Source organism: Sus scrofa, chromosome 14, assembly GCF_054392235.1.
Source record: "Sus scrofa isolate SSC_HxYL_T2T_F1_AM1 chromosome 14, Sscrofa_HxYL_maternal_Yorkshire_Landrace_v2.0, whole genome shotgun sequence".
Taxonomy (NCBI): Eukaryota; Metazoa; Chordata; class Mammalia; order Artiodactyla; family Suidae; genus Sus; species Sus scrofa.
In genome coordinates this window covers 150,742,287-150,768,180 of record NC_139396.1, presented here as the reverse complement: position 1 = coordinate 150,768,180, position 25,894 = coordinate 150,742,287, and the positions used below count along the sequence as shown (strand labels likewise).

The 25,894-nt window shown below is 39.5% G+C and overlaps 1 protein-coding gene and 1 long non-coding RNA gene across 4 annotated transcripts in view; one reads left to right on the top strand and one right to left on the bottom strand.

The window, feature by feature from the left end:
- The window catches only part of RAB11FIP2 (RAB11 family interacting protein 2), a 43,250-nt gene that overhangs the window by 2,868 nt on the left and 14,488 nt on the right, over positions 1-25,894 (top strand). Inside the window, exons 2-3 of one of the 3 annotated variants that reach the window (XM_001927901.7) lie at positions 3,610-4,052; positions 4,750-5,218. The exons of 1 other annotated variant lie outside the window; for it this stretch is intronic. In XM_001927901.7, coding sequence (XP_001927936.3) covers positions 3,610-4,052; positions 4,750-5,218 — 912 coding nt within the window. The remainder of the gene's footprint in view (positions 1-3,609; positions 4,053-4,749; positions 5,219-25,894) is intronic. One more of the 3 variants, XM_084995709.1, reaches the window with a different exon arrangement.
- On the bottom strand, positions 21,595-24,270 carry LOC146397090 (uncharacterized). The gene is made up of 2 exons (XR_014827068.1): positions 24,126-24,270; positions 21,595-23,558 (listed from the first exon to the last, which is right to left on the bottom strand). It is a non-coding gene; the product is annotated as an uncharacterized LOC146397090 (long non-coding RNA).

The following is a 25,894-nucleotide window of genomic DNA, read 5'->3' as shown; positions in this document are numbered from 1 at the left end:
TCTTCTTGTTTTACTCCTTATCTTTGGCAGCATCACAATACAATAAATTTGGCTGTAAGCAATACTCTTAATATTGTCGTCTCCCTACAGAAATTCTCTCTTGGCTACTATATAAAATGGATTAGAACTTTTGGGGAGGAAAACGCGTTTAAATGTTATCAGCAGGGCTTGTGATGTTATTGCCTTCAGCATGATTTTCATATGTTATTAATCCCTAATGTTTTCTTTCTTTGTGGCTAAATGGGGACCACGTATTTGATGAGGTATCTTTATTGGTAATATTTCTAGTTTTTTAATATATTGAATGGCTTCCTTTTCCAGCACAGCTGTACATATGGCCCAGTAAGAGACAGACTTGAGCCACCAGTGTATTGCAAAAAAGATATTTCATATTCTGCACATTGCTGACCCCTTGTCAGCATATTCCCAAGTGCGTTTTAGAACCTTGGTATGAGCGATGAAGGCCACCAGCTGATTTAGAAGTCCCATGAAACTGCTGGGTGTGAAACTTTTTACTTTTAACACTGAAGACAAGTATTTACAGCTTGTCTTCCAGTTGTGTCATGATAGGCAAAGAAGTTTGATGACTGAAACTATTACTTATTTTTATACCTTGAAATTAAAAACCTTTTTTCTTTTGAGGTGAAGGAAAAAAGGCCTGAGCCAGAACACTTTGAGTGGGGCATGGAAAGAGAACTTCTGTACGTTTAATGGGTGTCTGGGTTGGTTCTGGCACAAGATTTAAGGAAATAATACAGTATTTAATAATAGAATGGTAAAATCGTTCATGTTGTTATGTAATATCGATCTTTTCTTTCTTTTTTTTTTTTTTTTTACAGCAGAAGTGGGTGGTGTTGATTTTTTTTTTTTTTCCTATGCTCATGAAAAGTAATAACAATCAGAGTCCCTAGAGTTAAGTGTGACTCAAACACATGCAGATTTTAGGACTTTTGTGTGCAGCTCTGCAGTGCACCTGCGTCCTGGCCTCTGGCACCCTTACTGCCAATCTTGTCCCATTTCTGACCACACAGCACCAATTGCTTGGGAATAGTTCCCACATGTGTGGTGGTTTTTGAACATGGACCTGTGCCCACTAAAAATTGAACAGAGGCCATATACAGTTTAAAGCCAGCACTCCAGAGGTGAAAAAAAAAATCAGCATTAATCCACTAAGCCTCAAATGCTGTGTCTTCATTTTATCTTTTTGAAGCCTGGGAAAACAAGTGCTATCTCTGGAATGACTCTTGAAGGTCTCATTAAGACTTCCCTATTATATCACTTTCCAAACAAAGCAGCTAGAATTATTTGTCATGCCTATATTTTAAATTAGTATATTTGTTAAAATTCTTTGTGTTGGTCTTTTTTTTTTTTGAGGGGTGCAGAAGATGGAAGATACTGTTATTTGCAGTTTATATCCACACCCTCACTGACTTTATTCTTTAAAGCTTACCTAAGTCTTTGGCTTTCCTTACCAAAGAAAGCAGTGCAACACATACACAGAGTTGTTTTAAAAATATAGTTCTAGGAATGAAAATTTATTAAACATTTATTTAGTGCAGGGCAAACTGCCTTCAAGGAGCTTACACTCTTAGCAGAAGAAAACCTGCATTGCCTTCCTCTGGTTCTCGCGTCTTCTGATTAAATACAGTGACTTGTAATGTACAGCCTGGTATGCTTTTAACCTTATTAACATATGTGGTTCATTAAATACGAAAGAACCACTATTTTCATGCAGCTGTTCTTCATCAACTTTGTTCCTTGTTGACTTCAATCTGACATCGAGAAGTTACACATTGTCTGTGCCTCAGTTTCCTCATCTGTGAGAAAAGGGTGTTCCACTAGATGATTGCTTGGTCTCATTTCTCAAATTCTGTGAATTTTGCTTACGCTCACTCCCTACCATTTATTGGGTTATTGATTTGTTTTTTCTCAGATTTGCTTTGATTTGTTCCGCACATGGAAATCCTACATGCTTGGTGTTTTTGTTTGGCTCTCTTTTATTTGGGGATTTGGGAGGGTACACGGTTTGCAAAGTGGATTCACCTGTTTTCTATAGAACCTGTGCTGTTAACAGCATTTCTCACGTGCCATCCATTAGAAGGATTTCTCCCCCCATTGAAAATGCTGTTTTCCCAACCTGGGGGTTAGTAATTGGGTATATAATCTTGCTTCATTTCCAGGCTTTTCGAATACTCATCTTTGTGTTGCTCAAGGTTCTCTGTTCCACAGATTTTCTTGCTGTCATTTCTTATTTCTAGTCCTCAAGTCTATAGGTTTCACTGTTTGCCTCAGAGGAGTTTTTCTCCATTAGGGTCTCAGATTGATTCTTTCTATTATAAACTACGCTGTTTTTAAAAAGTTGCTTGTTTTGATGCAACTAGATTCTTGATTGACCTGCTCCAAATTAATCAAGAAAATATTTCTCTGGCATGTTACTTGCTAAGGTGTAGCTAGTGTATATATTATTGCCAGTTTTCTTTTGCCTGGAAAGACCTGTGAACCAGTTTTCCGCTTGAGAGTAAATGTAGCTTCTTCTGGTATATCCTGTAAAATCAGGTCAGAGTCCCTTTCGTCGTTAAGAAACTTTAACACTTGTAGAGCCGTATTTAAATAATGACCTGTCTACAGGAATGGATATTGTACTTCATTGCTAAGTCGCGTGAACACGTTGTAGAAACACTCTTCTAGGCTGGAGTTTGCAGGGTTTTTGGCTGCCTGTAGACTGACCACTTGTGATACCAGCAACTGTAGAAGTTTTCACAAGTAAAAATACTATAAACAAAACCAAAATAAACTTATACATCATTAAGAAATGGGCAGTGTAATTCATTAAGTAACTAAAAGCATAAGATTTAGTTTCAGTTAAAAAAAAAGGTTTATTTGGTATTGTCACAGCAGCAAGAGTTAACGAAACAAGTAGATTGTAAAAGGAAGCATATAAACTTTCTTCTTTCCTTAAAAACTCATTGCAAGATTTATCACTATTTTTCCTTTCTTGCACTTCACTTATTTTGCATGTTTTATTCAGAAAAAGGCTTTGACCTATTTTATATGAATCTAAATTACAGCACATGCAATTTTCATGATTAGCAAACTATATGGTGTAGTCACCCATATTAACAAAATTCTTTTAATAGCTTTTACAAAAGAAGTATTTTGAGAGGGACTAAATATTTACTGTTTTCTTAAAGATGTCATTAATCATTTTATAGTGCTCAAACATTTGTATTGATGAATTATTTCAGGGTCTCTACCTTAGTGTCTTTTAAAGTTAAAAAATTTCTTTAACCATTAGCAACAAACATAATAGCTATTATTGCTAAGACTTTTTGATGATGAGTGATTTCTCAAATCATGAAAGAAAAAGTTGTCTAAATACCTTTCCAAAGAAGACTAATTCCTTCAGTATATGCCACATGGCAGACTTCCCATTTTTTAAATGAAGCAATGGGTACAACCAGAAACCCTTTGGCTGATGATTCTTCCTTGGTGCTTAGATTGCCTTGATGTAGAGTAACTTTACCTAAAAACCTATTTGTATTATTACAGCAGAGCTCAATAATTCCCTCTTCATTACATGTTACAACTCAATTTTTCCTTCTCTTTAAGGTGGTTTAGATTAGAATCCAAACAAGGAAAAAGAGCCAAAAACAGGGGTGAGATAAAGGTCAATATTCAATTTATGAGGAACAATATGACAGCAAGTATGTTTGACTTATCAATGAAGGACAAAACAAGATCTCCTTTTGCAAAATTAAAAGATAAGATGAAAGGTAGAAAAAATGATGGGACATTTTCTGATACATCTTCTGCAATCATTCCAAGTTCTCACATGCCTGATGCCAATACTGAATTTTCAAGTAGTGAAATACAGATGAAATCTAAACCAAAAAAGCCTTTCCTTTTGGGTCCTCAGCGACTCTCTTCGGCGCATTCAATGTCTGATTTAACTGGGGCCCACATTTCTTCGGAGAAGCTGAAGTCGGGCGCCATCGCTCAAACTCATCTTCTCGGACGCCAGATAGAGCCCTTTGGAGCAGTTCCGGAAAGTGGTAAGTGACACATTCCAGTCGCTCCTCCGTGGTCTGAGCTACCCTTTTACTTTTCAAAGTATCGACTTCTAAAGTTAGAGAAGAAAGGTGGGAGTTTCTTGCTAGTATTTTCTAAATTTAGTCGTCAAATATTGAGTGCCTACTCTACTCAAAATTGTTAAGTTTATTGAAGGCGGAGTGGGTCTGCCTTCAGCGTTGTATTATATTATTAGGTAATAAAAATGAGTCCTGGTCTCTCTTCGTGGCCTGGCTTCTTCTTTTTTTAACTGCCATTTCTTCCATCTTAAAAGCCAGAAGCATAAATGAATATCCCATTTCATTAGAAAGTTCCTAGGAAAAACCTTTAATGTTCAGAAATAAGAACGTAAATTTAATGCTAATGATGAAAGAAGTCTGAGAATTTATAGCACTGCGGGGCCAAGCAGAACCTTTAGTTTTGACATTATACTTTGTTTATGTGATTGTTTCTTGCTGAGCTGAGTAAATTACTAATTGTTAGCCAGATACTAATTGTTATTAGCCTACATACCACTGTTCCTTAGCATTTTAAGATTGTTTTCCTTGATTATTTTAAAGGTTAATATCTTTAAATAGCTAATTGCTCTCATTCTAAAAGCGGCAGTATGCACACAGGATGTGTCAAATAGTGGGATGTAATGTGTCACTGATTATGTACTAACTACAAAATTGTTTGCAGGAAGTCTCAAATCTCCACACAGAAGAACATTAAGCTTTGATACTTCTAAAATGAACCAACCTGACAGCAATGTGGAAGAAGGTGAATCGTCTTTCGGAAGACAAAGTGACCCATTTACAAATGTGACTGCTTCATTACCCCAAAAATTTGCAACACTGCCAAGGAAGAAAAATCCATTTGAAGAAAGCAGTGAATCCTGGGACAGCAGCGTGAATTTATTTTCAAAATCGGTTGAAGTAAGAAAAGAAAATAAGAGAGAGAAAAGAGAGAAAGTTAGCCTGTTTGAAAGAGTGACTGGAAAAAAAGATAGCAGAAGGTCTGATAAACTTAACAATGGGGGATCCGATAGCCCTTGTGACTTGAAATCACCTAATGCATTTAGTGAAAATCGTCAGGACTATTTTGATTATGAGTCAACTAATCCGTTTACAACAAAATTCAGGGCTTCAAATATAATGCCATCTTCAAGGTAAGCTTAACAGGGGGAAAGTTTTGCTATTTTGGAACATATTGTACTTGAAAGTATCGGATGTTCCTTTTAAATTCCTTTCATTTTACTTGAAAAAAATTCTTATCTTATTTTTATAATTAATTTTGGAGCCAGGCAATGTTGCATACATCTTTGGAATTGAACTTTTTTTATCTTAGAAGGATAAAAGATTCTTAATCCGTACTGAAGTTTATTCTTACTTAGCCAGAAACTCACCGAAACTTATGGAGAGAATAGTATAGCTTTTGATGAGACGTGGTGAGAGTGAACCACCAGTAGGTGTTAATTCAAACGAAATCGAGGTACGTCGTGTTTCTACACCTTATTTTCCAGAAATTAGTTATGGACCAATAGCAGCCTGCGGACTATTCTTGAAGACATGCTGGCTGAAGTAGTAATAGTTTTCATAATAGGTGTTAACTATATTAAATGGCTCTTTGGAGTAGTTTTTATTTGTGAATGTTTACTGAATGCTTATGTGAATCTTGTGGGTACTCTTGGAGTATCTGTAATGATGACTTAGTCACAGAAATAATCTATCATGATAAAGTTTGGGCTCGGTCATGTATGTGATACTTTTCTAATTCCTTAGGACAAATTGAAACTATGGTTTAAATAAGATGATGGAATTGCAGGAGTGAATGGTAGAATAACTGATTAAGGAAACTTCAAGCAAAGAATAAAATGAATTTATTGGAGTCTTAAGCGATTGTCAAGGAAGGGTGTGCTGGACTGTTTGCCAGGTAACATAGACGTTCTTTCCTGGGGCAGGAACGCATGGCGTTCAGACTCCCGTGGGAAAGCTGGCTCAGTAGGTCTGTGACGTCTGTCAACCTCAGCATTTCCATCTTTGACATAAGGAAAGTGATTCTTACTTGTTAGGATTGGGGGGTGATAAATGATACAGTACATAGTACAAAGACAGGCCCCAAATAGGGACCCCATAAAGGGTAGTTGCTGTTACACTGTATGTAGCCATGTCATATTTTATTCAGAAACAGTGCTTTGTTTTTGTCCCACTATAAACAGAAAAGAGTACCAACAATTGCCCTTTTAGGCTTGTGATCCCCCAGCTGTCTTCTGATTTTCTAATGATACATTAAAACATGCATTTAGAGTTTTCTAGGGAAGGTTTGTACTTCTTTTGTTTTCTTTTATCAATAAATGGGTATTTGCTGTGGCTTTCGAATGTATCATTCCCTTTTCTTTATAGGCTATATGCCAAAGAAATGCTTTTTTATCATAGGGTATTAATATTTTATTGACGAATCCATGGTTTTGATGTGCTATTCTCAAATATTTCATTTTGATATTTTATATGGTGTGCTTCACATTATTGTGGGTCTTAAACGACAGAAGTTAATAGAAATGTGTTTCCTTTCTCCCCTCCTTAACTGAACTGTTTTTGAAAAAGATTGTCGCAAGCAACTATCTGAGATAACTTAGAGATTGGCTAATGTACGTAATTTTAGAGTCCAAGAAAAACAAGAAAAATGGGATATGGTAGGAAAATAATGTTTTTAAATTATGGCAGCATGGAGTTCCCACTGTGGCATGTAGGTAAGGATCTGGCATTGCCATAGCTGTGGCGTAGGTTGCAGCTGCAGCTGGGATTCAGTCCTTGGCTGGGAAATTTATATATGGTGCCAGTGTGGCCAAAAAAAAAAAAAGAAAAATATTAGGGCAATATATGGAAAAATAGGTACCCTCAACTTTTTAATTGACTTGGGCTGTTTACATGGACTTAAGAATTAGTGTTTTAAAAGTGAGTGTGGCATTTTGCCAAATATAGACTTTGTTTTGGGTTACTTCAGTGTTAATGCTGTGTCCATCAGTGTTAGAGCTGTTTCATTTTATACATATAATGATTGCAAGTATGTAAAAAGTTTTTTTAACTTTAAGATTTTTCTCTTCTTCATATTCCTGAGATGCTGTAGCTATGACGACAAACACATTTGTCGAGTCCTAAGAAGTTACCCTTCCTTTTTGTGTCACAAGCCATCTTTGTGGTAAATGTAAAACATTTACAATAAAGGGGTAGCTCTCAGTAGTAGCATATAAAAAAAGAAAAATTGAATATAAATAGATCCAGGAAGAGAGTTCAGATCAAATTTTGGGGAAATGATGTCTCGAATGGAATTAGAAAGGATGTAGTCGAGGTAGTTTGGTTTTTACGTATCAGTGTATTTGTATTTATCCTCCCGCTATCATTTCTCAGTTATATGGAGTATTTTAGTTTTCTCACATTAACATCTAAGCCAAATGCACTTTTGAAGCTATGAACTCACATTTCTAGGACACATGCTGTGAATTATCTTTTTCCAATAGTGCTAAATAGATCTATTTATAGAGTCTCCGGGACGCTTGTGACCAATGTTCGTGAGAATCCTGAACACAGTTAAGGGTAAAATATGTAGCTGTGGAGCTGGATTTTGTTCTCTGGGTGAATTGGCTCCCCCATGACCTGCAGGTACAGGGGAACCACATTATTACCCTCTGGGCGAATAGTGTGCATAATTAAAACTGGAGAATTTTCCCTATGCCAAAAAAAATTTTTAAGTACTAAAGAACACTTTCTTAAAAGTTAGTTATTACTTTTTTGTAAATGAAGTCCAACCTGAAGAAATCACCTTATAATCACAAAAAACACTGCATTTTGCTTCTGTTCTTCAAATAGGTCCCATAGTCTTGCGTAAAAATGAGAGAGGAAATGAGTTAGGCTTTTTGTTGGGTTACTTCAGCAAGGGGCAGGACTCTTTGAAACACGTTTTCCTACATTTACTAATTCTCAGTCTGTTTCCTCTTACATGCCCCCCACTGCTCTGAAGCCTTTTTTGATCTGTGGGAAGAGGTAGTTGTTGCTTGTGCGGCAGCATTTTCTTAGCTAAGTCTTACTTTCTGTGAGCATCCCATTGTTCACTAATGGGACCAGTCCCTTTTTTTCCTCTCTCACCTCCATGAACAGCATGAGGGCAGGGCCTTCATTTCATTCATCTTTCAACCCAAATCTCCAGCATGATGCTTTGTAGGAAGCAGGTGTTAGAAAAGCTTTTTTTTTTTTCCCCCTCTTTTGAATAAGTGAACACAGTATAGCAGATGGATTTCTTAAAATGCTACTTTCATTCCCTCACTCCCATGGACTCTTGCTTCTAGCTCAGTGTGGGCCGTGACGTCTTTCTAGTTGACCAAAAACAGATCTGTAAAGGTAGGTGTGTGCATTTTTATATTCAGCCAAACATTATTAGAAATCTGAGTTTTAAAGGACTACGAAAACTTAAATTTCATACCCTAACTGATGCATTTCTGAAATTTGCGAAGAACTCTGTATTTGTTAGAATAGGTGATCAGCTGCAATAAACAACCTCAGATCTCCCTGGCTGGTCACAGTGAAGTTTATTGCTGTTGTCACAATCTAACTCCCTGGGGTGGGGATGGGAGAAGTGGGGGCTTTGATCCAAGCACTCATTCAGCTCTACACGGTCGCTCAGGGACCAGGGCTCCTTCCTTCTTGTGATGCCACCATTTCACACCTGGGCTCCAAGACCATGCAGCAGGGAGAGGGGGTGAGCGTCACATGTGGGGTGTGTTTATGTTTCACGAGTGGCAGTGGTACCCATTACTTCCACATGACTTCCATTGGGCAGCACTTAGTCATGTCACATGGTTTTGCTGTGGACCCACAGGAGACTGAATTGGGCGCGGTGAGTATACAGTATTATGTGTGCCCTGGGTGCCAGTTCTAAGAAGTCTGCCTACTGTACTGCTCGCCATGCTGTACAAGTCCTACTACACGTGGACAGGAAAGTGTAGTTGGAATTCTTGTAGTTTTCAGGAAAATGTTTTATCAGTTTGTTATTGGTGTTGAGTTTGTGTTTTAAAATCACTCTTCCTCTTGCTTTTTATTTGTGGATCACAGGTAGTTTAGCACCATCAGTGTCAACTAATTTGTTATGTGGTTAACCCCACGATATATAAAATAATGCTTTCTTTGGCATCAGCAGTATTTCACTTGCCAAAAACAAATATTCCTGAATGTTACACCATTTTCAATCATTTGTTCACAGCCTTTTCTTCTTTAATGCTGGACTGTTTTTCCCCAGTGGAAAGTGGAAATAGGTGACTGTTTCTCCAAACCACATTTCCTTTTTTTTTTTGAACAGAGACACAGCTAAACCATTTAGTTAAGTGGGAACATATAACCAAGTTCTGGCTTATGAAAGACTTAGTGGAAGAGATACACAGTCAGCCGCCCATATCCCCAGATTCCACATCTGTGGAATCAACCAATCTCAGTCAAAAATATTTGGGGAAAGAAAAACCAGAATGCTCCAAAACGTAAAACTTTCATATGCTGCATAATGGCCACTACACACATAGCATTTACATTACATTTGCAACTAGTCATGTAGCGTTTACATCGCATTGGGTGTGTAACTAATGTAGAGATGAAGGGAGGACGTGTAGGTTGTTTGCAAATACAAGCGACTTGAGCACCCAGGGATTTGAGGAGTCCCCTGGGGTCCTAGAACCAGTCCCCCACAGATATCGAGGATGACTGGATCCCAGTTTCAGGAATAGTCCTCCATATTGCCTTGTCTTCCTCCCTACCCTAGACCAAAGGTTGGCACCCTAGGCTTGTGGGCCAAGTCTGGCTTGCTGGCTGTTTCTGCAAATAAGATTTTATTGGAATTCAGCTCACCCATTTGTTTATGACTGCTTTTGTGCTATAATGCTGGAGTTGAGTAGTTATGGAGAGTCGGTGACCTACAAAGCCAAAAAAGATTTATTATTTGGCCTTTTACAGAGACTACTGAACCCTACACTAGTAGAATGGAGATCTTTGAGAAAGGCAGATCCGTGAGATAGGAATAGCCTGGGTCCCTGAATGCATATGGAGGTCCCCTAACAACCAAAAATAACCAGTGAACCTTGTCTTGAATGATAAATTCCAGAGTATTAAGCTACTGTGATTTTGGCATTTATTATAGCACTTAGCATTATATCATTTAGCATTTATGGCATGTAGGCCATCGTGCCTCTTGTGCTGTTTAAGAAAACCTAATTCAGAAAACCATTTTGTTTGCAACACTACCTCCAAACTCGTCTTTCTAATTTTCAGGGATTTTCTTAATGATAAATTTTTATTTTCCTCTCGGTGCGTTAATTTCCTTCCTTCACTGCTCTACCCGAACCTTGTAAGCCTTGCCAACTCCATTCCTTGGCTCAGTTGTGGAATGCACTCTTTGCTCATCTCTGAGTGTCCTAAGCCCAGCTATTCTTTTTTTTTTTTTTTTCTTTTTAGGGCTGCACCCATGGCATATGGAAGTTCCCAGGCTAGGGGTCGAATAGGAGCTACAGCTGCCAGCCTGTGCCACAGTAACACAGGATCCGAGCCTCATCTGTGACCACAGCTCATGGCAACACGGGATCCCTGACCCACCGAGCGAGGCCAGGGATCAAACCCTCATCCTCATGGATACCAGTGGGATTCATTTCCACTGCACCACAGCAGGAACTCCCAGGCCCAGCTATTCTTGATGCTAAAAACTCTCTAATTCAATCTTGATTGCTCTGTGGAATTCTGCTGACGTAGAACCTAATTGCTGTACGATGTTTATCGTGTCTAGGTTTTAGTCTTCCCAGCTGACCCACTAATCCTTGTAAACTTCTGACCAGTTGTGCCGAATCTTCTCGGGGGTGGGGGGGGCATCCTCTGGGTCACTGTGTATCCTCAGTGGTGATCATTGAGAGCTGTAGCCGCCGGCCTACGCCAGAGCCACAGCAACGCAGGATCCGAGCCGCATCTGTGACCTACACCACAGCTCATGGCAACACCAGATCCTTAACCCACTGAGCAAGGCCAGGGATCAAACCTGTAACCTCATGGTTCCTAGTCGGATTCGTTAACCACTGCGCCACGACAGGAACTCCTATTTTTTGAAACTACAGTTCATTGGGCCCTGCCTCAGACTGAATTCAAATCTTCAGTGACTAGGTCCTGAAATAATCAGCATTTTAAAAAACCTCCTACTGATTCTTAGGCTTAAACTATATTGTTGATCTAAACTCTATCATCTCTCATAAAAGTTCAGCAGGTACTTTTTATGAACAGGAATCAGAAGTTGTGCTAGTAAACTCATAGTTGAATAGACAGTTTAGTCACATTGGCTTTGTTTACAAATAGAGGGGTCAGTGAGGGATCATTGTGACTAAAACAGGAATGTGGAGAGGAGTGTAGATTTGGCTGAGTAGCTGAGAAACACCTAAATGACCGTAGGCACTGAGGACCAGGCAGAAATGTCTACACTGAAATTTTTATGGCACCTGTGGCTGAATTGTTTCTCAGGATTCAGGAACACATAGGCATTAGTAGTGATCAATGGCGTTTTAAAAAATATGCTTGTGTTTGTATGCTACCTGTAATAAAGGGAAACTGTGGTGTCTATTCTTCTGTGGTTCCAGGTTAGGACTGAAGAACTCCTCCTGGTTTAGGGAATTCATTAATATAAGGAGAAAATTGGTTGTGTGTATCTGATTCTGAAATTAAAAAAAATAGTAAATAATGTAAGTACAGTCTGTAGGATGAGCTAATGTTGTTTGATGGGAGAGGCAGCTCATCAGCAAGCAGGACCTTACAGGAGACATTTTTGCCAGAGTTTCATTTTCGGAACATCTTTCTATTTACAACGTGCACAAAGAACATGGCTTTCCCTTCATTATTTTCTGCCTTGTGTTTTCTGCCGTATTGAGTACCATGTAGCAAATTGACTCTGCACTGTGATAACTTAATGGTATGCTCTATCATAATATTCCTATTATTAGAGCATGGATGCATATATTTCCCTTTGCAGTATTTGTGGTGGAAGAACCACCTGTCTACTTCTTAGCTCTGAACTGAGGCCAAACAGTTATTTTTCAGGGCATATATAAATAGTGCCTGAGATCAAGACCTCATATTTATCTCTAATATTTTATAATTTTATGTGACACTATGCCTTTTACTTTGGGAATTAGGTTAACCTACTTCTCTTTTCCCTTCCTCCCTCCCTGCTTTCTTTAATCAATTCCTGTGATGGTTGTGTCATACCTTTCTTAGAAGCTGCAACAAATTGGTTACCAAGAATTACATTTAAATGTGTTTCTAATTTTCACAGATCAAAAATCACCATAGGCTTTTAAGCATGTAATTGTTATTGTGAAGTTGTATAACATGCCCATAAAAAAGGATAGACTATTTACTATAGAGTTATGTTTTTCTTTTAAAAAGTTATAGTGAACAAATCCTAAAGGAAGGATCTTGTTCATAATTTTTAAACCTTCGTTTTTATTGTGCTCCTTATGAACATTTTTTTTTCCCTGTATAAGTTTAAAGCTGTCTTTGGCTTAATAAACCTTAACCCACATAAAGTTTATTTTAGTAGCACTATTTATTTTTTGGTCCCTATTTGTCTAATGTTAAAAATAATCTGTTATTCATGGCAGCTTGTAAATCTTTTTACACAGCTGAAAACTTGTAGCTTCATTTATGAGACAGAAAACAAAAACTTTTGAGATGATTTTTGGAGCCATTAATCCATTAATGCCCAGGGATTTACAGAATGTTTCTAATGAAACAATGACTGGGTGCATGGAATATGCGATGTGATTAGTTCCCTTAACACTAACTAGAACTTTTATGCCCAACTCCCCAGATACTACTTGAAACTTTTTTACTCTTTGTCGTCCTAATACTCATTATAATAGCTCTCATTAATTGGCACTTCTCCCAATGGGTTAATTTGCAGATACCAACCATGCCATCCTTTTGCTAACTTACTAATGCAAATTGATATTTATAGACTTCAAAATTGAAAACCAAAAAAGCTCTGACCAGAAAAGACAAACTTTGCTAAGTTATTATCACTATTATTATTTTGAGCTGAGAGACTGAGATACAGAGAAAATCTGTGAGAGAAGAAAATTAGCCAAAAAAATCCATAAAAACTACTGTAGGCTAATAAACTGATGTGAAAATTTCTCAATTTACAGCACTTGACAGGTGCTAAAAGAAAAGCATCTTTAATTTTAATGTGTTGTTAGGACCTCTTTAGAGAGACTGTACAAGTTATTAACAAGGTCCTCTGAGACAGGAGACGGGTAATTAACAAGACCTATGGAGATATAGTTTAGGTAATTAACGAGCTCTTAGGCACTGGACACAGGATAACACATAGCGAGTCCAATAGTTAAAGAGAACAGGTTGTTATGATATGATCAAATACAGGATATAGCATGCAAGTCTTCTTGAGGTTTCTGATAGGAAAGTATTAAGATTATATTACAGTGACCCCAGTGCACTAATTTTGGTAAATCAATATGTAAATTTTTTTGTTTAACTTTTAAGATAGAATTTGAGAGGATTATTTCTTTGTAAAATCAACCAGCAAGGAAGCTTGTTACATGTAGATTAATAATCTTTGTTAATTACCTTTAATGACCATGTACATTTTGAGAACAATACATAAAGACATAAATGATGTGCTTCTAAATTGTTTTAGATTTTTACTGTTCTGTTGATTTTTCACTGTGGCCTGTTGGCTAAGATTGCCTCTTCCAAATTGGCAATCCACTTTCCTTGTCCACTTTACAACGGTCAAGATCCAGGCCAGGGAGAAGACTGTCCTTCTTCGGTTTGGTTTTTATGTGATACGCACAGGTCCCTCCAGTTATGCTCTTAGGGTGCCTTCACGTCTGAGACTGGGTAGTCCCAATTTCAGATAACTTGGTCTGATTACTTCCTGTGTAAACTTGAGATTGTTGGGGTATGAATTCAGTTCTGATTCAGAAAACTCCCACACAGCGAGCCTTTATTATAAACATGTTACATTCTCAAGATTAGGAATGTGAAGCAAGCCCTTGCAGGTCTCCTGATTGATTCCATTGCCCCCTCAGCATGGCTCCTGCAGTCGATCCAGATGACTTTCGCCAAATTTCAGATAATCAAATGATATTTTCATTTTCATCACTTTTGGGTGATTAGCAGTATTTTAGATATAGCAATATTTGCTATATACAAGGAAAGCAGAGGTTATTAAGATCTAAATCCTGCTCTTAGAGCTCATAAAAAACAGGCATGTAAATACGAGGCCTGAATTCCACGCCGAGGACTGGACATTGTGTAGGCATTGGGGGACTATGAAAAATTTTTAAGTTGGTTGTGATACGATCAAAGAAACATCTTAGGCAGATAGCCCTACAGCCTGGGGATCTCCCAAGGACAGGAGTGGAAGAGGGAGGAGGCCTTGGGGCAAGAGAGTAAGTCAGAAAGTTACTGTGAGTGTTGAGGTGGGAGCTGATGGAGGGTACTTGGCAGTGAGGATGGAAAAGAGGAGAACATCCCTGAGATATGTTTCTGGGCTAAAATAGATGAGATTTAACTCTTCTGCTTTGCGTGTGTGTGTGGAGGAGAGGGATGGTGAGGAATTGGTAAAGGAGAAAACACAGGGATTATCCCATTGATGTGTCTTCAATTTGGTGTCTTAAATTTGACAAACCACAGTGTGGTAAAAACTGTATTTCAGCAATGTCAGATCTGTAGTCTTTGAATCAGACTTGGCATTTTCATCTTGATGGAGAGGTTTGAGTGTTTTGTTTTTGCTTCTAACAAGGTGCTGCCTTGTTTATTTAGAATTTTGTTTTTGAGAATAGGAATTATGTGTTTTGAGTTACTCGAGACAAGTGAGTGTCAACACAGGAATAGTTCTTGAGAGTGATTTTTGAAAGCTGGAAAATTCTTTGGCTTCTCTGACCATAAGAATGCACATTTCTGCAACTACTTATGGACTTAACGCAGTTAAAATGTGTTAACCTCGACAGTGTAATCACTATAAGTGTTTCTCTCCATTGGTTCCTGGCTTTACCATATCTTGCCCCTTTGGACCCCTTTTGTTAGTTTCTTACTGGGAGAATGAGTCCTGTTTCTTTGATACGTCCTTTGCCCTCCCTCTGTGCTCACCACTTTTCCCAGCCTCCTGCTTCTGTGTTTGGAGCACCTCCTTTCTGGCCACTGTGGTTACCTTTTTTCAAAACAGTAAGGCGTTAATTTTTGAAATTTAGGCACTGTTGCTATGTATTTACTGTATGGTGGTGGTGTTACCTGGCGCCAGGGTTTTTTTAATGCTGCTGGTGATAGAAACTAAAGCAGTTGATTGGATTTTGAAATGAACTTCCTTGTATGCATTTAAACTAGTATCTGAGAATATTAGAGTCCAGACATTTGACATTTGTCTCCTTGAACTTATATTTTAAGAATAAGTTATTGCTCTGATTTGATGCATTAAATATAATTCATTGTTAATATATAGCAGGTAATAATTATAATGTGATATAAATGTGTAAGAATCAATGTAAATATTAAAATACAGCATTAGGTAAATATTTTAAGTATACATCAAATAAAAATGTTTTATGTATTTTATTTATTTATTTATTTTTTGGTCTTTTTAGGGCCGCACACACGGCGCATGAAGATTCCCAGCTAGGGGTCGAATCGCAGCTGTAGCCGCTGGCCACAGCCACAGCAACATGAGATCCGAGCCATGTCGGCAACCTACACCGCAGCTCATGGCAGCACCGGATCCTTAACCCACCGATTGAGGCAAGGGATGGAACCTGCATTCTCATGGATGCTTGGCAGATTGGTTTCCGCTGAGCCACAATGGGTACTCCATATTTTATGTATTTTAAGCTTAGAAATCTTTCTGACCAAAGTGCTAATGCCACTTAAATAGCAGTTACATGAATCAGTTTGGGGAGAATAAAATTTAATTCAAATTGCCAGTTTTTAAAAATGGTTGTAACAAACATGTTTGGAAAGCTCTACCTGGGCCGGGGTTGGGTGGGTGGGTGGTTTGAGACATGATTCATAGATTACGAGTAGCCTCACAAGCCAGGGAGAGGGATACGGAAGTAGTGACCTGTAGTCCAGGTAGAGTGACTCTGTTGAACATAGCGTTTGTTGTGAGACAGCGAGGAGGAACGCTTTGCTAGAAACTGGGAAGTGGTTCTTCAAGGAAGAGGCCTTTGAGCTTTTGCTCTGGACCATCGAACATGATTTTTGGGGAATGAGTAGACAGGCCAGTTGTTTTAGTAAATAGCAAGAAAGCGTATTGAAAAAATTGTGAGATGTGTTTTGAAGGAGTGTTTTATAAATAGTGACTCTATCCTATTTTATCATTAGGTCTCTACTAATTACTTAGTAATTCTTCCATTTCTTTTCTTATTGGAGTCATGGAGCTGAAGTCTACGTCTGTCATTCCCTGCCTGGTAGGTTCCTGAGGAAGTATGTGTGCTACTTTAAGCTACCAGGAGCCAATTAGTGAGTGCCCTGCCACAGCTCTGCGTTAAGTATAACAACCTCTTTGTTAGGGAGCCTGGTGTGGGAATGGGGGTATTCGGGTTAATCACATATCTTGTTTACTTGAGGTGTAGAATATATGTGTTTTGTGTAGATTTTTTTCTCTTTCAAAGATAGTAAATGCCCCAAATAAATAAAAAAATGGAAATCATACTGAACATAACTTTTGATTCAGAAGATATATTTGATTAACTACTTCCACCCAAGGATTTTTTTCAGTGTGACATGAAAATATAAGAATAGTAGAATATCCTCAAGAGAGTATAGGATAGGTATTAAGAATTCAGGTTTAGGACTCAGGCCTGGATTTGAGTCTGTTGAAAACTGTCTGACCTTACTTAACCCTTCTGAGCGTCATTGTAAACTGGGATAACCACCTTGGTGTTTTGGAAGAAATTAAATAATGTTTGCATAAAAAGCGCTGAAGGTATGTTTACCACATAGTGAACCTGGAAATGGTAGCTCTTGCTATGATCTTATTACAAAGTAGCCACAGGATATATGAAAATTGCTTTAAATAAATGAAATCGTTTACAAGTAATAATGTATTCTCAACTTTAAAAATCTTAGCAGAATTCAGGAGCTCGTGTTTTTCCTTGACTGATAAAGGTCATACATTTGGTAGACCACAATGACCTCGATAAAAGTTTTTTCCAGGATGTATAATCTTCAGTAATAATCTTTGATGGAATAAACTAAACCACATTGAAATTAAGTATTCTGTGTATTGAGTAGAAAATTTATTTTCTTACTTTCAAGGCAAGGTGTTGTAATTGTATTGCTGTAAAATCCTGTGTTCAGAAATTGTCCCATAGCACTAATAAAGACAGTGCAGGGTAAATATCTAAGCTTTGGCTTTACCTTAAAGCATGGTGAGTTTTTCCTCAACTCACATGATTGAGTTTGGATTAAATCGTTCAAAACTAGCATAGTAAGAAGGATAGAAGCTGCTTATGGAAAACTCCTCAGAACATTTCAAAGTCCCCGCTGGAGAAGGGTCCCTGCCTTGGGAAATTCACACGAGTAGCAGAGTTTCCTTCTAACCAAGCTGTAGAAATTGCCTCTTTCATTTCTTATTCAGTGAAAGTACCCTCTTTTGTCTTTGTTTTTCACCAAGAGTGTAAGATTGTACTCGAGTAGTCTCCAAACTCAACCTTCTTTTTCTTTTTCTCTTTTAATTGAAGTCTAGGTGATTCAAATGTGTCAATTTCTGCTTCAGTGTTCTTTAGTATGCCTGAAATAATTGTGTTTTTAATGTTGTCATTCTGTTTTTTTAAAATAATATTCCTCGCTTAGGAAAAAACATGTAACTAAAATTTGAATGTAAGGTGTTTTTTGGATTATTGTCAATTTATGAATTCTCCTGTATTTAGAGAAGGGTAGGGTCGTATTGCTTCCTTGTGTCTTTAGATTTTTAGGCAGTATGTATTAGAGTGACATTCTAAAAGAAATTTGTATGAGAACTTGGTAACAGGGAACAGACATTGCTCTTCTTTCCATATAAGAATTCCGTTAATATCATGAAACATGGATTCATAAGGCAGTGTCTCTGGCTTTAAGATCATAGGCAGGTAGATAGAAAATATGTAATTAATTGTCCTAATTAGCAGTACTGTTAGTAAATGGTGATGGAGAAGAAATTAAATGGGTAAGGTTAGGCAGCTTTGGTGTCATGGAAAAGGTAGAGTCTCAAAGGCTGGCTCTATGAGAAGGGAGAGGAAAGGGTTTTCACGAATGGAGATTAAAGTGAGAAAAGGCAACGGGGTAAAAATGAGTGTTGTCATGGCCCTCAGGGACCCAGCCTACCTACAGCCCTCAAGGTTGGAGGTGGTAGTGGGGATGGGGCCTTATGACTAGGAACTCCAAGTGCTAGAATGAAGGATTTGCCCCTAACTCTGCAGTGAGGATACAGATTTTTCAGCATGCGAGTGACGTGATGGGAGTAGTTTTAGGAAAACCCAGAGAACAGTGCCGTTGCTAGTGCACATGTGATCTGGACCTGAATGGAAAGGGGCACCCATGGAATCACCGAAAGATGCCAGTGAGACTCCATTTGCAAGTGTGATTTTAGATTCAAAAGAGAAACTTTTCTGCAGTGAAAAGCAATTGTAATTATATAGCTTATGGGGAGTAAGACAATAGGGAAATTATTGTGGCATCAGAAATTTGCAAGTATTACACTCTTTAAATCAGTAGGTGCCTATCTTTTAAATGTTCTTGAGTAGTAGGTTTTTTTTTTTTTTTCCCACTTCATTTGTAATGAAGAACCAGTCAGAAAAGCTGGCTGAGAGATATAGTATAATGTGTAATTTCCAATAAAATCATTGTATTTATCTATTTGAGGGGGGTGCCAGACAATGTATTTTTATACAAAACATAATAATTTCTTTTTTAGCAAAATCTTATCATAGCCCTACGAAACTAGCTGAAGAGTGTTTTAAAGTGGAGCTTTCAGCCTAGGGTGAAGCGTGACCAGAAATTCCCCCACTCAGCCCAGCAGCTCTGGTTCCAAGGAGGATACACAGGCATTTGGGGTTGGGTTTGTGTCACCCAGTGGAGGGACCCCAGGTGCCCTGTTTGCCTTGGGCACCTCTTTTCAAAGGCTCTGCAGAGATGACTGGTGTTAAGGAAGCAGGTGACTCATTATGGGGTGTTCCTGAGCCTTGGAGGCCTTGCTGGTGACCAGAGGGTACCGAGGCTTCTTTTACAGAACTTGGCTTTGTCTCAGATATGGGGCCTTTTGGCCAAAGGTGTTGTGGGCCCTCTGGCCTTTTTTGTCTAGTCCAGGGGGCCCCAAGGCCAACATGCCTTGCCCCTATCTTCATGGAAGAGTTGCCTGTGCTCAGGTTGTCCTTGACCTCTCCTCACAAGAAAAACCTGGTCAAGGATGCCGTCTTGGCCTCAATCACAGGCAAAGCCCATGCGGGGTCTGGCCCTGTCGAGGGGCCCGGCACCTTGTTCTCATCACTCCTGTCCAGCTTCACTGTTTGGCTTCTAAAATAAACAGAACTTGATCCGCACTCCCCACACCTGCATTTAGGCTTCAGTGTAGACAGTGGGCCAGGGTCTATTATATTAAGAGAAACATGATGGTGGAATGGAATAAAATGTTAAAATCTGAACTTTTAAGCTAAATTTAAGATGTCAAGGAAATTTTATGCTTGTCCAGATTGTCATGTATCCAGGGTACTAATGAAAACAAAGTTTGAGAAGCTTGGTTTTAAAGAAAATGGAGAACTTTTGAGAATTCATGTATTTGGAAGTTTGTGAATTATTTGATTGACTATTTTAAATGATTATATCTTGTCTTCACCAGGAGAAAATAGTAAGTAAATTGATTGAACATGATATTCTTTCTTGAGGAAATATGCCTTAATTTCATGAATAGCTTTCAATCTTCAAGTTTTAGGACTTATTCACCAAGATACTCCTTGCCATTTTGTGACCAGAAAGCAGCTAGGTCTAGATTTGTTGGCCATGATCTTAGGTGTCACTGACCACAGTTTCTTAATTGTCTTGCCTATGAGATCTCATAAAAGATATCCTGTGAGAATAATAACAAGTAAATTACTGTTAATCCCCATAGACATTTATGTATTAGGTTCTGTTTTGCCATCTAGGCATTTAGTGTACATGCCCTGTCCCAGGAGAGAGAATGGAGTATTTTCATCTATAATATCATTAATTTGATTTGGTACAGGCTTTTCTCTCCACTCCCCCCCTACACCAAAAAAAAAAAAAAAAAAAAAAAAAAAAAGCGATGGCATTCCCATCGTGGCGTACTGGTTAATGAACCTGACTAGGAACCATGAAGTTGCAGGTTCGATCCCTGGCCTCGCTCAGTGGCTTAAGGATCCGGTATTGCTGTGGGCTGTGGTGTAGGTCACAGACGCGGCTCGGATCCTGAGCTGCTGTGGCTCTGGCATAGGCCAATAGCCACAGCTCCAATTCGACCCTTAGCCTGGGGACCTCCATATGCCGAGGGAGCGGCCCTAGAAAAGACAAAAAAAAAAAAAAAAAAAAAAAAAGGGAAAGAAAAGCAATATGGACTTGCACTTGGCTCTGAAGCTTTACTGGCATGTGTAATAGACATATTGAAATGTGCAAAAGGTTGTGTTTCCTAATGGAATCTCTCTTTGGACACTTCATTTTTTTAGTGCTTTAATAAAAGGAATCATTAAAGGACATTTTTAAAAACTCCTTTGACACTGAACCTCTCTAAAATAAATATTTTCAGGATTTACCAGAAAAAATTCAAATTAATCTGTATTGTGGTCGAATGCCTTAAGGGGTAGACCCAGTTGGTAATTTGGATAAACTGGCTAATTGAGTTGATTTTATTGCAAGTCACCAATTTGAAACTTATTTCAGTTCATATTGGCAGCTTTAGGTATCAGCATAATTCCTTTGATCTTAAAAAGAATGGAAAAATATTCCATTGATATGCTGTTAGGTCTGTATAGAGGTAATCTTTGTTATTCAGAAAGGTGATTTCCTCTGTTCTTTGGGGACTTGGTATCTTGTTGTCAGAACCTGTATTGATCTACCATTGATTTTTCTCAGTCAACCATTAGTCCAATTTTTAGAAATTTCTCGTAAGCACTGGCTATTAATTTATTCTACATACGTTTGTTAAGCATCTCCCCCACACTAGGTTCTATGTCAGATGTTCAGACTAAAAAGATTGAGATCTCATTCTTTCCTGCAAGCAGTTTGTAGTAGAAAGGGGTAGGGAGGCCAGGGATTAAGATAGCCAAAAGGCAAACTTTAAAAAAGAACGATTTTTAGAACAGTTCGAGATCACAGCAAGATTAAGGAGAAGGTGCAGAGATTTCCTGTATACAGCTTAACTAGAACTCATTCTTAGCCTTTCCCAGTATCAGCATCCCCCCCTAGAGTGGTGCCTTTGTTAAAAGTGATGGACCTACATTGACACATCATAATCATACACAGTCCATAGTTTACAGTAGGGGTCATTTGTGGTGTAATATATTACTGTGGGTTTTGACAAATGTATAATATACATCCACTTTTTTTTTTTTTTTTTTTTTTTTTTGTCTTTTTAGTGCTGTATCTGCAGCATATGGAGGTTCCAGGCTAGGGGCTGAATAAGAGCTGTAGCCGCTGGCCAGATCCAAGCTGCATCGGTGACCTACACCACAGCTCACGGCAACACTGGATCCTTAACCCACTGAGCAAGGCGAGGGATTGAACCTGTGTCCTCCTGGATGCTAGTCAGATTTCATTTTCTCTGAGCCGCAGTGGGAACTCCTTGTCATTTTTTTATCATACAGAGTATTTTTACTTCCCTAAACAGTCTTTCCTGGTCTGCCAGTTGTTGATCCTCCTCCTCAAACCCTTGGAAACCACTTAATTTGTGTCTTTTCCAGAATGTCATGTAGTTGGAATCATGACTTTTTCATACTGGTTTCTTTCACTTAGCGATATGTGTTTAAGGTTCCTCAATGCCTTTCCCTGGCTCGATAGTTCATTCCTCTTTTTAGCACTGGGTAATATTCCGTCGTCTAGATGGACCTTCTGAGGAACATCTGCTCCCAAATTTTGGCAGTAAGAATAAAGCTTCTGTAAATACTTGTGTGCAGGTTTTTGTGTGGACATAATTTTCACCTTCTTTGGGTGAGTTCTGTGGTCGCTGGATCCTATGGTAAAAGTTCCTATTACTCCACATCTTCAGCATCATTTGGCATTGTCAGTGTTAACTGGTTTCGGCCGTTCTGATAGGTGTGTAGTGGCATCGCATTGTTTCAGTTTGCTTTCCCCTGATTATATGATGTGGAGCATCTCTTAATGCATATTGCCATCTGTATTCCCTCTTCTTTGATGAAGTATCTGTTGGGATCTTTGGCCCATTTTTAAATTGGGTTGTTGGTTTTCTTATTATTGAGTTTTAAGAATTCCTCGTATATTTTGGATAACCGTTCTTTTATCAGGTAAGTCTTTTGTATACATCTCCCAGTCTGTGGCTTGTCTTTTCATTCTATTAGCTGTGTTTTTCGCCCAGCAGAAATTTTTGATTTTAATAAAGTCCAGCTTATCAATCCTTTCTTTCATGGTGTTGCATCTAAAAAGTTATTACCATACCCAAGATCATCCAGATTTTATCCTATGTTATCTGCTAGGAGTTCTATAATTTTGCACTTTACATTTGAGTCTGTGATCAATTTCGAGTTGATTTTCATAAAGAATGTAAAATCTGTATCTATGTTCATATACTTTACATTGGAATAGCACTTGGGCATACAAAACGTCTCACTTTAACTCTCTTTTAGTCCTCAGTCTTTGAAATAGGTAGTGGAAGTACTGTTTCTTAATTAAAAATAAAATATAAAATTTAGAGCAGTTAAATAGGTTGTACCTGGGTACTGGGTGGTGGGCAGTAAATTTGGAAAAGTAAATATGATCAACTCCAATAGACATTGAAAGCCAGGCTAAGAAATTTTGTTACTGTTCAGGAGGAAGTTAGAGGCCAGAAGTTTTTTGACAGATGAATAATGAGGTTAGACTGAAGCTTTAGAATGTCCTACGCAGCCGTGCTGTTGCACAGACTGGATGGGATTGAGAAGGAGTGGCAGAGACTGTGAGGAGGCTGTTGCAGGAGTCCAGGCTGTTATAGCAGCCTAGGTGGTCATGTGATCTTGCGATCAGAGAGAAAGCAGTGACAATGAGCAGCCAGGAACCAGCGAGGGATCTGTGTCCAGAAGCCGAATGGGGTGAATTGGCAGCTTACGGATGAGGCGCACAAGCTGGAGGCTGGAGTCAAGGGTGTCTCGGAGGCTTCACCTGCGGCGATGAGGAGAATGGCTGTGCCAGAAGGAGGATGATCAGACGGAATTGATAGAAAAGTCAAGATGATGATTGGTTTGGGCGAACTTTGAGGTACAGGTGAGATAGCTGGTCTGATACCTTAAACAGACATTTGTAAAGGTGGCATTACAAAGGGTAAAATGATTGTGGTTGGAGATAAAAGCTTTGGCAGTCATCAGTCCAGAGTAGTTGAAGTAGTGGCAGGACATGAAGTCACCAAGGAAGTAGGAAAAGAGTTTGAAAAACAGACCCTTACGAAACACCCAGTGTTTTCCCATCTGGGGTGAACGAGGAAGATGACAAGGAACAAGAGTAATCAGAAACCTAGGAGAAAACTTAGGCTACCACCTGTCACAGAGGGAGGAGTTTCCAAGAGAGAACAGTCATTGGTATCAAATGGAGCTGAGAAGTTAAAGAAATTGAGGCTGTTGCCTTAAGTAAAAACAGTTTGTGGGTAACCTTCACAGAAGCAGCAACGAGTACCGGTGTGGGGGATGTTTTTTCAGATTAGAAAAGGTGAGTCAGTAAAGTCACAGAGGCAGCAGGAGTTACTTGGGAGGGATTTGGGAAGGATTAGAGATGGGCAGAATGAAAGTGGTGGCACGTCTGGGGGGTCATGGGCTGTAAGTACGCTTTGGGATAAATATCCGTAGATGAGGAGTCTACCGGAATCATAGCGGCGGGGTCCGCAAAGCAGGTCCCATAGGAGCGAGGCAGTGGGAGAAGCCAAAGGTGAGATGAATCGCATGGGCCTTTGATTGGGAGATCTTCCTGTGAGTGGCCGTGTTCCACCTTCTTGGTTACTGTTCCTTTGGAAACATGTCTTGGGAAGTTCCATTTGTGAGTGTGTCATGCATTGTAAGGCAGCATATGACTACGCGGTGGTGTTCACATCCTGGTCGGTCACTTCAGTTGTGCCCCCTTTCAAAACTGCAGTTTTCCTTTGGCTTGCTTGCTTGCTTACTTGTTTTCCCATTGTTAATTGTTAAGTGAAAAGTTTATGGCATTGAAACTTCTTGTATCAGTTAAAGTCCCAGCAGGAACAAATGACACCCTCCAAACGAGCAGTTGAAGAAAGTTTAGTGAAGAGGTCCTTTATAGAGGGGTGGCCAGGGTTAGGACACCCAGGAAGGGAGAGTATAGCGCTAGGGAACAGCAGTGTCTGGAAGGGACTGCCTGCTTAGGTGTGACGGAGCAGCTGGAGCTGCAGCTGTGGCTGGTTGGACAGAAGCTACTGGTGAAGCTGCAGTGCAGCAAGGGGTCTGAGGAGGTGGTAGGATGGGGCTGGGCGGAGAATAAATGCCCAGTCTCCCCTTCTTCCTGCCCTTCTGTCTTACAGCTGCCTCCCAATGGCCCAGCACAGCTGGAAGCCAGTGGGTGAGGGGAGCCAGGGTTGCACTGTCAGGGTGCAGGAGGGGCAGAATGGAGCAGGAGGCCAAGCAGGAACACAAAAGTCACAATCTGTTGCTCTTCGGCCTTTGCTCTCTCTCTTTAAGATTGTCTAAGCCTTGGAGTTCCCATCGTGGCTCATCAGTCAACAAATCTGACCAGCATCCATGAGGATGCAGGTTTGACCCCTGGATCCAGTGTTGCCGTGAGCTGTGGTGTAGGCTGGCAGCTACAGCTCTGATTCAGCCCCTAGCCTGGGAGCCTCCACATGCTGCAGATGCAGCTCTAAAAAGCAAAAAAAAAAAAAAAAAGATTGTCTCAGCCTTGCACTTTTCTTAGTCATGCTGTTTGGAAGACACTTGAGGAAGCTGTGCTGGCCTCCTTGAACCAGCCATCTCCAGGCTCGCAGTGGCCGAGTTAGAACACTGGCGTGGGAGAGGTGCCCGTTATGGCTGAAGAGCCGGCATGGTGGTATTTGGCTGCTTTTCTCTGAAGGCTGACTCTGCCCCTTAGTAACTGTGTGACCTTGAGCAAGCTTCTTAACGCCTCTGTGCCTTTTTCCTCCTCTGTAACTCACATAGTGGGATTGTTCAGGGATTAAGTGAGTAAACCTGTAGAGTGCTCTCACAGGCTCTGGAACTGCAGTTCCTGTCCTGTGACAGCAGTTGTTGTTAGGCCCGCTGTCCGTGCTCTGTGCCCTTGCGTCACCACATATTTTTCTTTTCCTCTTTTCAGACCCATTAAAGGTTTTTGTGTCACGTTACAGTTCTCAGTTTATACCCTCCCCCAACTGCATTTGTCACTGAAGTAGAGCTCCAGACCTACAGACCCCACTCTCAGCTACACAGCATCAGTTGGAGACTACTTTCCTTTAAAAAGAATGAACGTCAGCAGTTCCCACCATGGCTCAGCGGAAACAAATCTGACTAGCATCCCTGAGGACAAGGGTTCAATCCCTGGCCTCCCTCAGTGGGTTAAGGATCTGGCGTTGCTGTAAGCTGTGATGTAGGTTGCAGACGCAGCTTGGATCCCATGTTACTATGGCT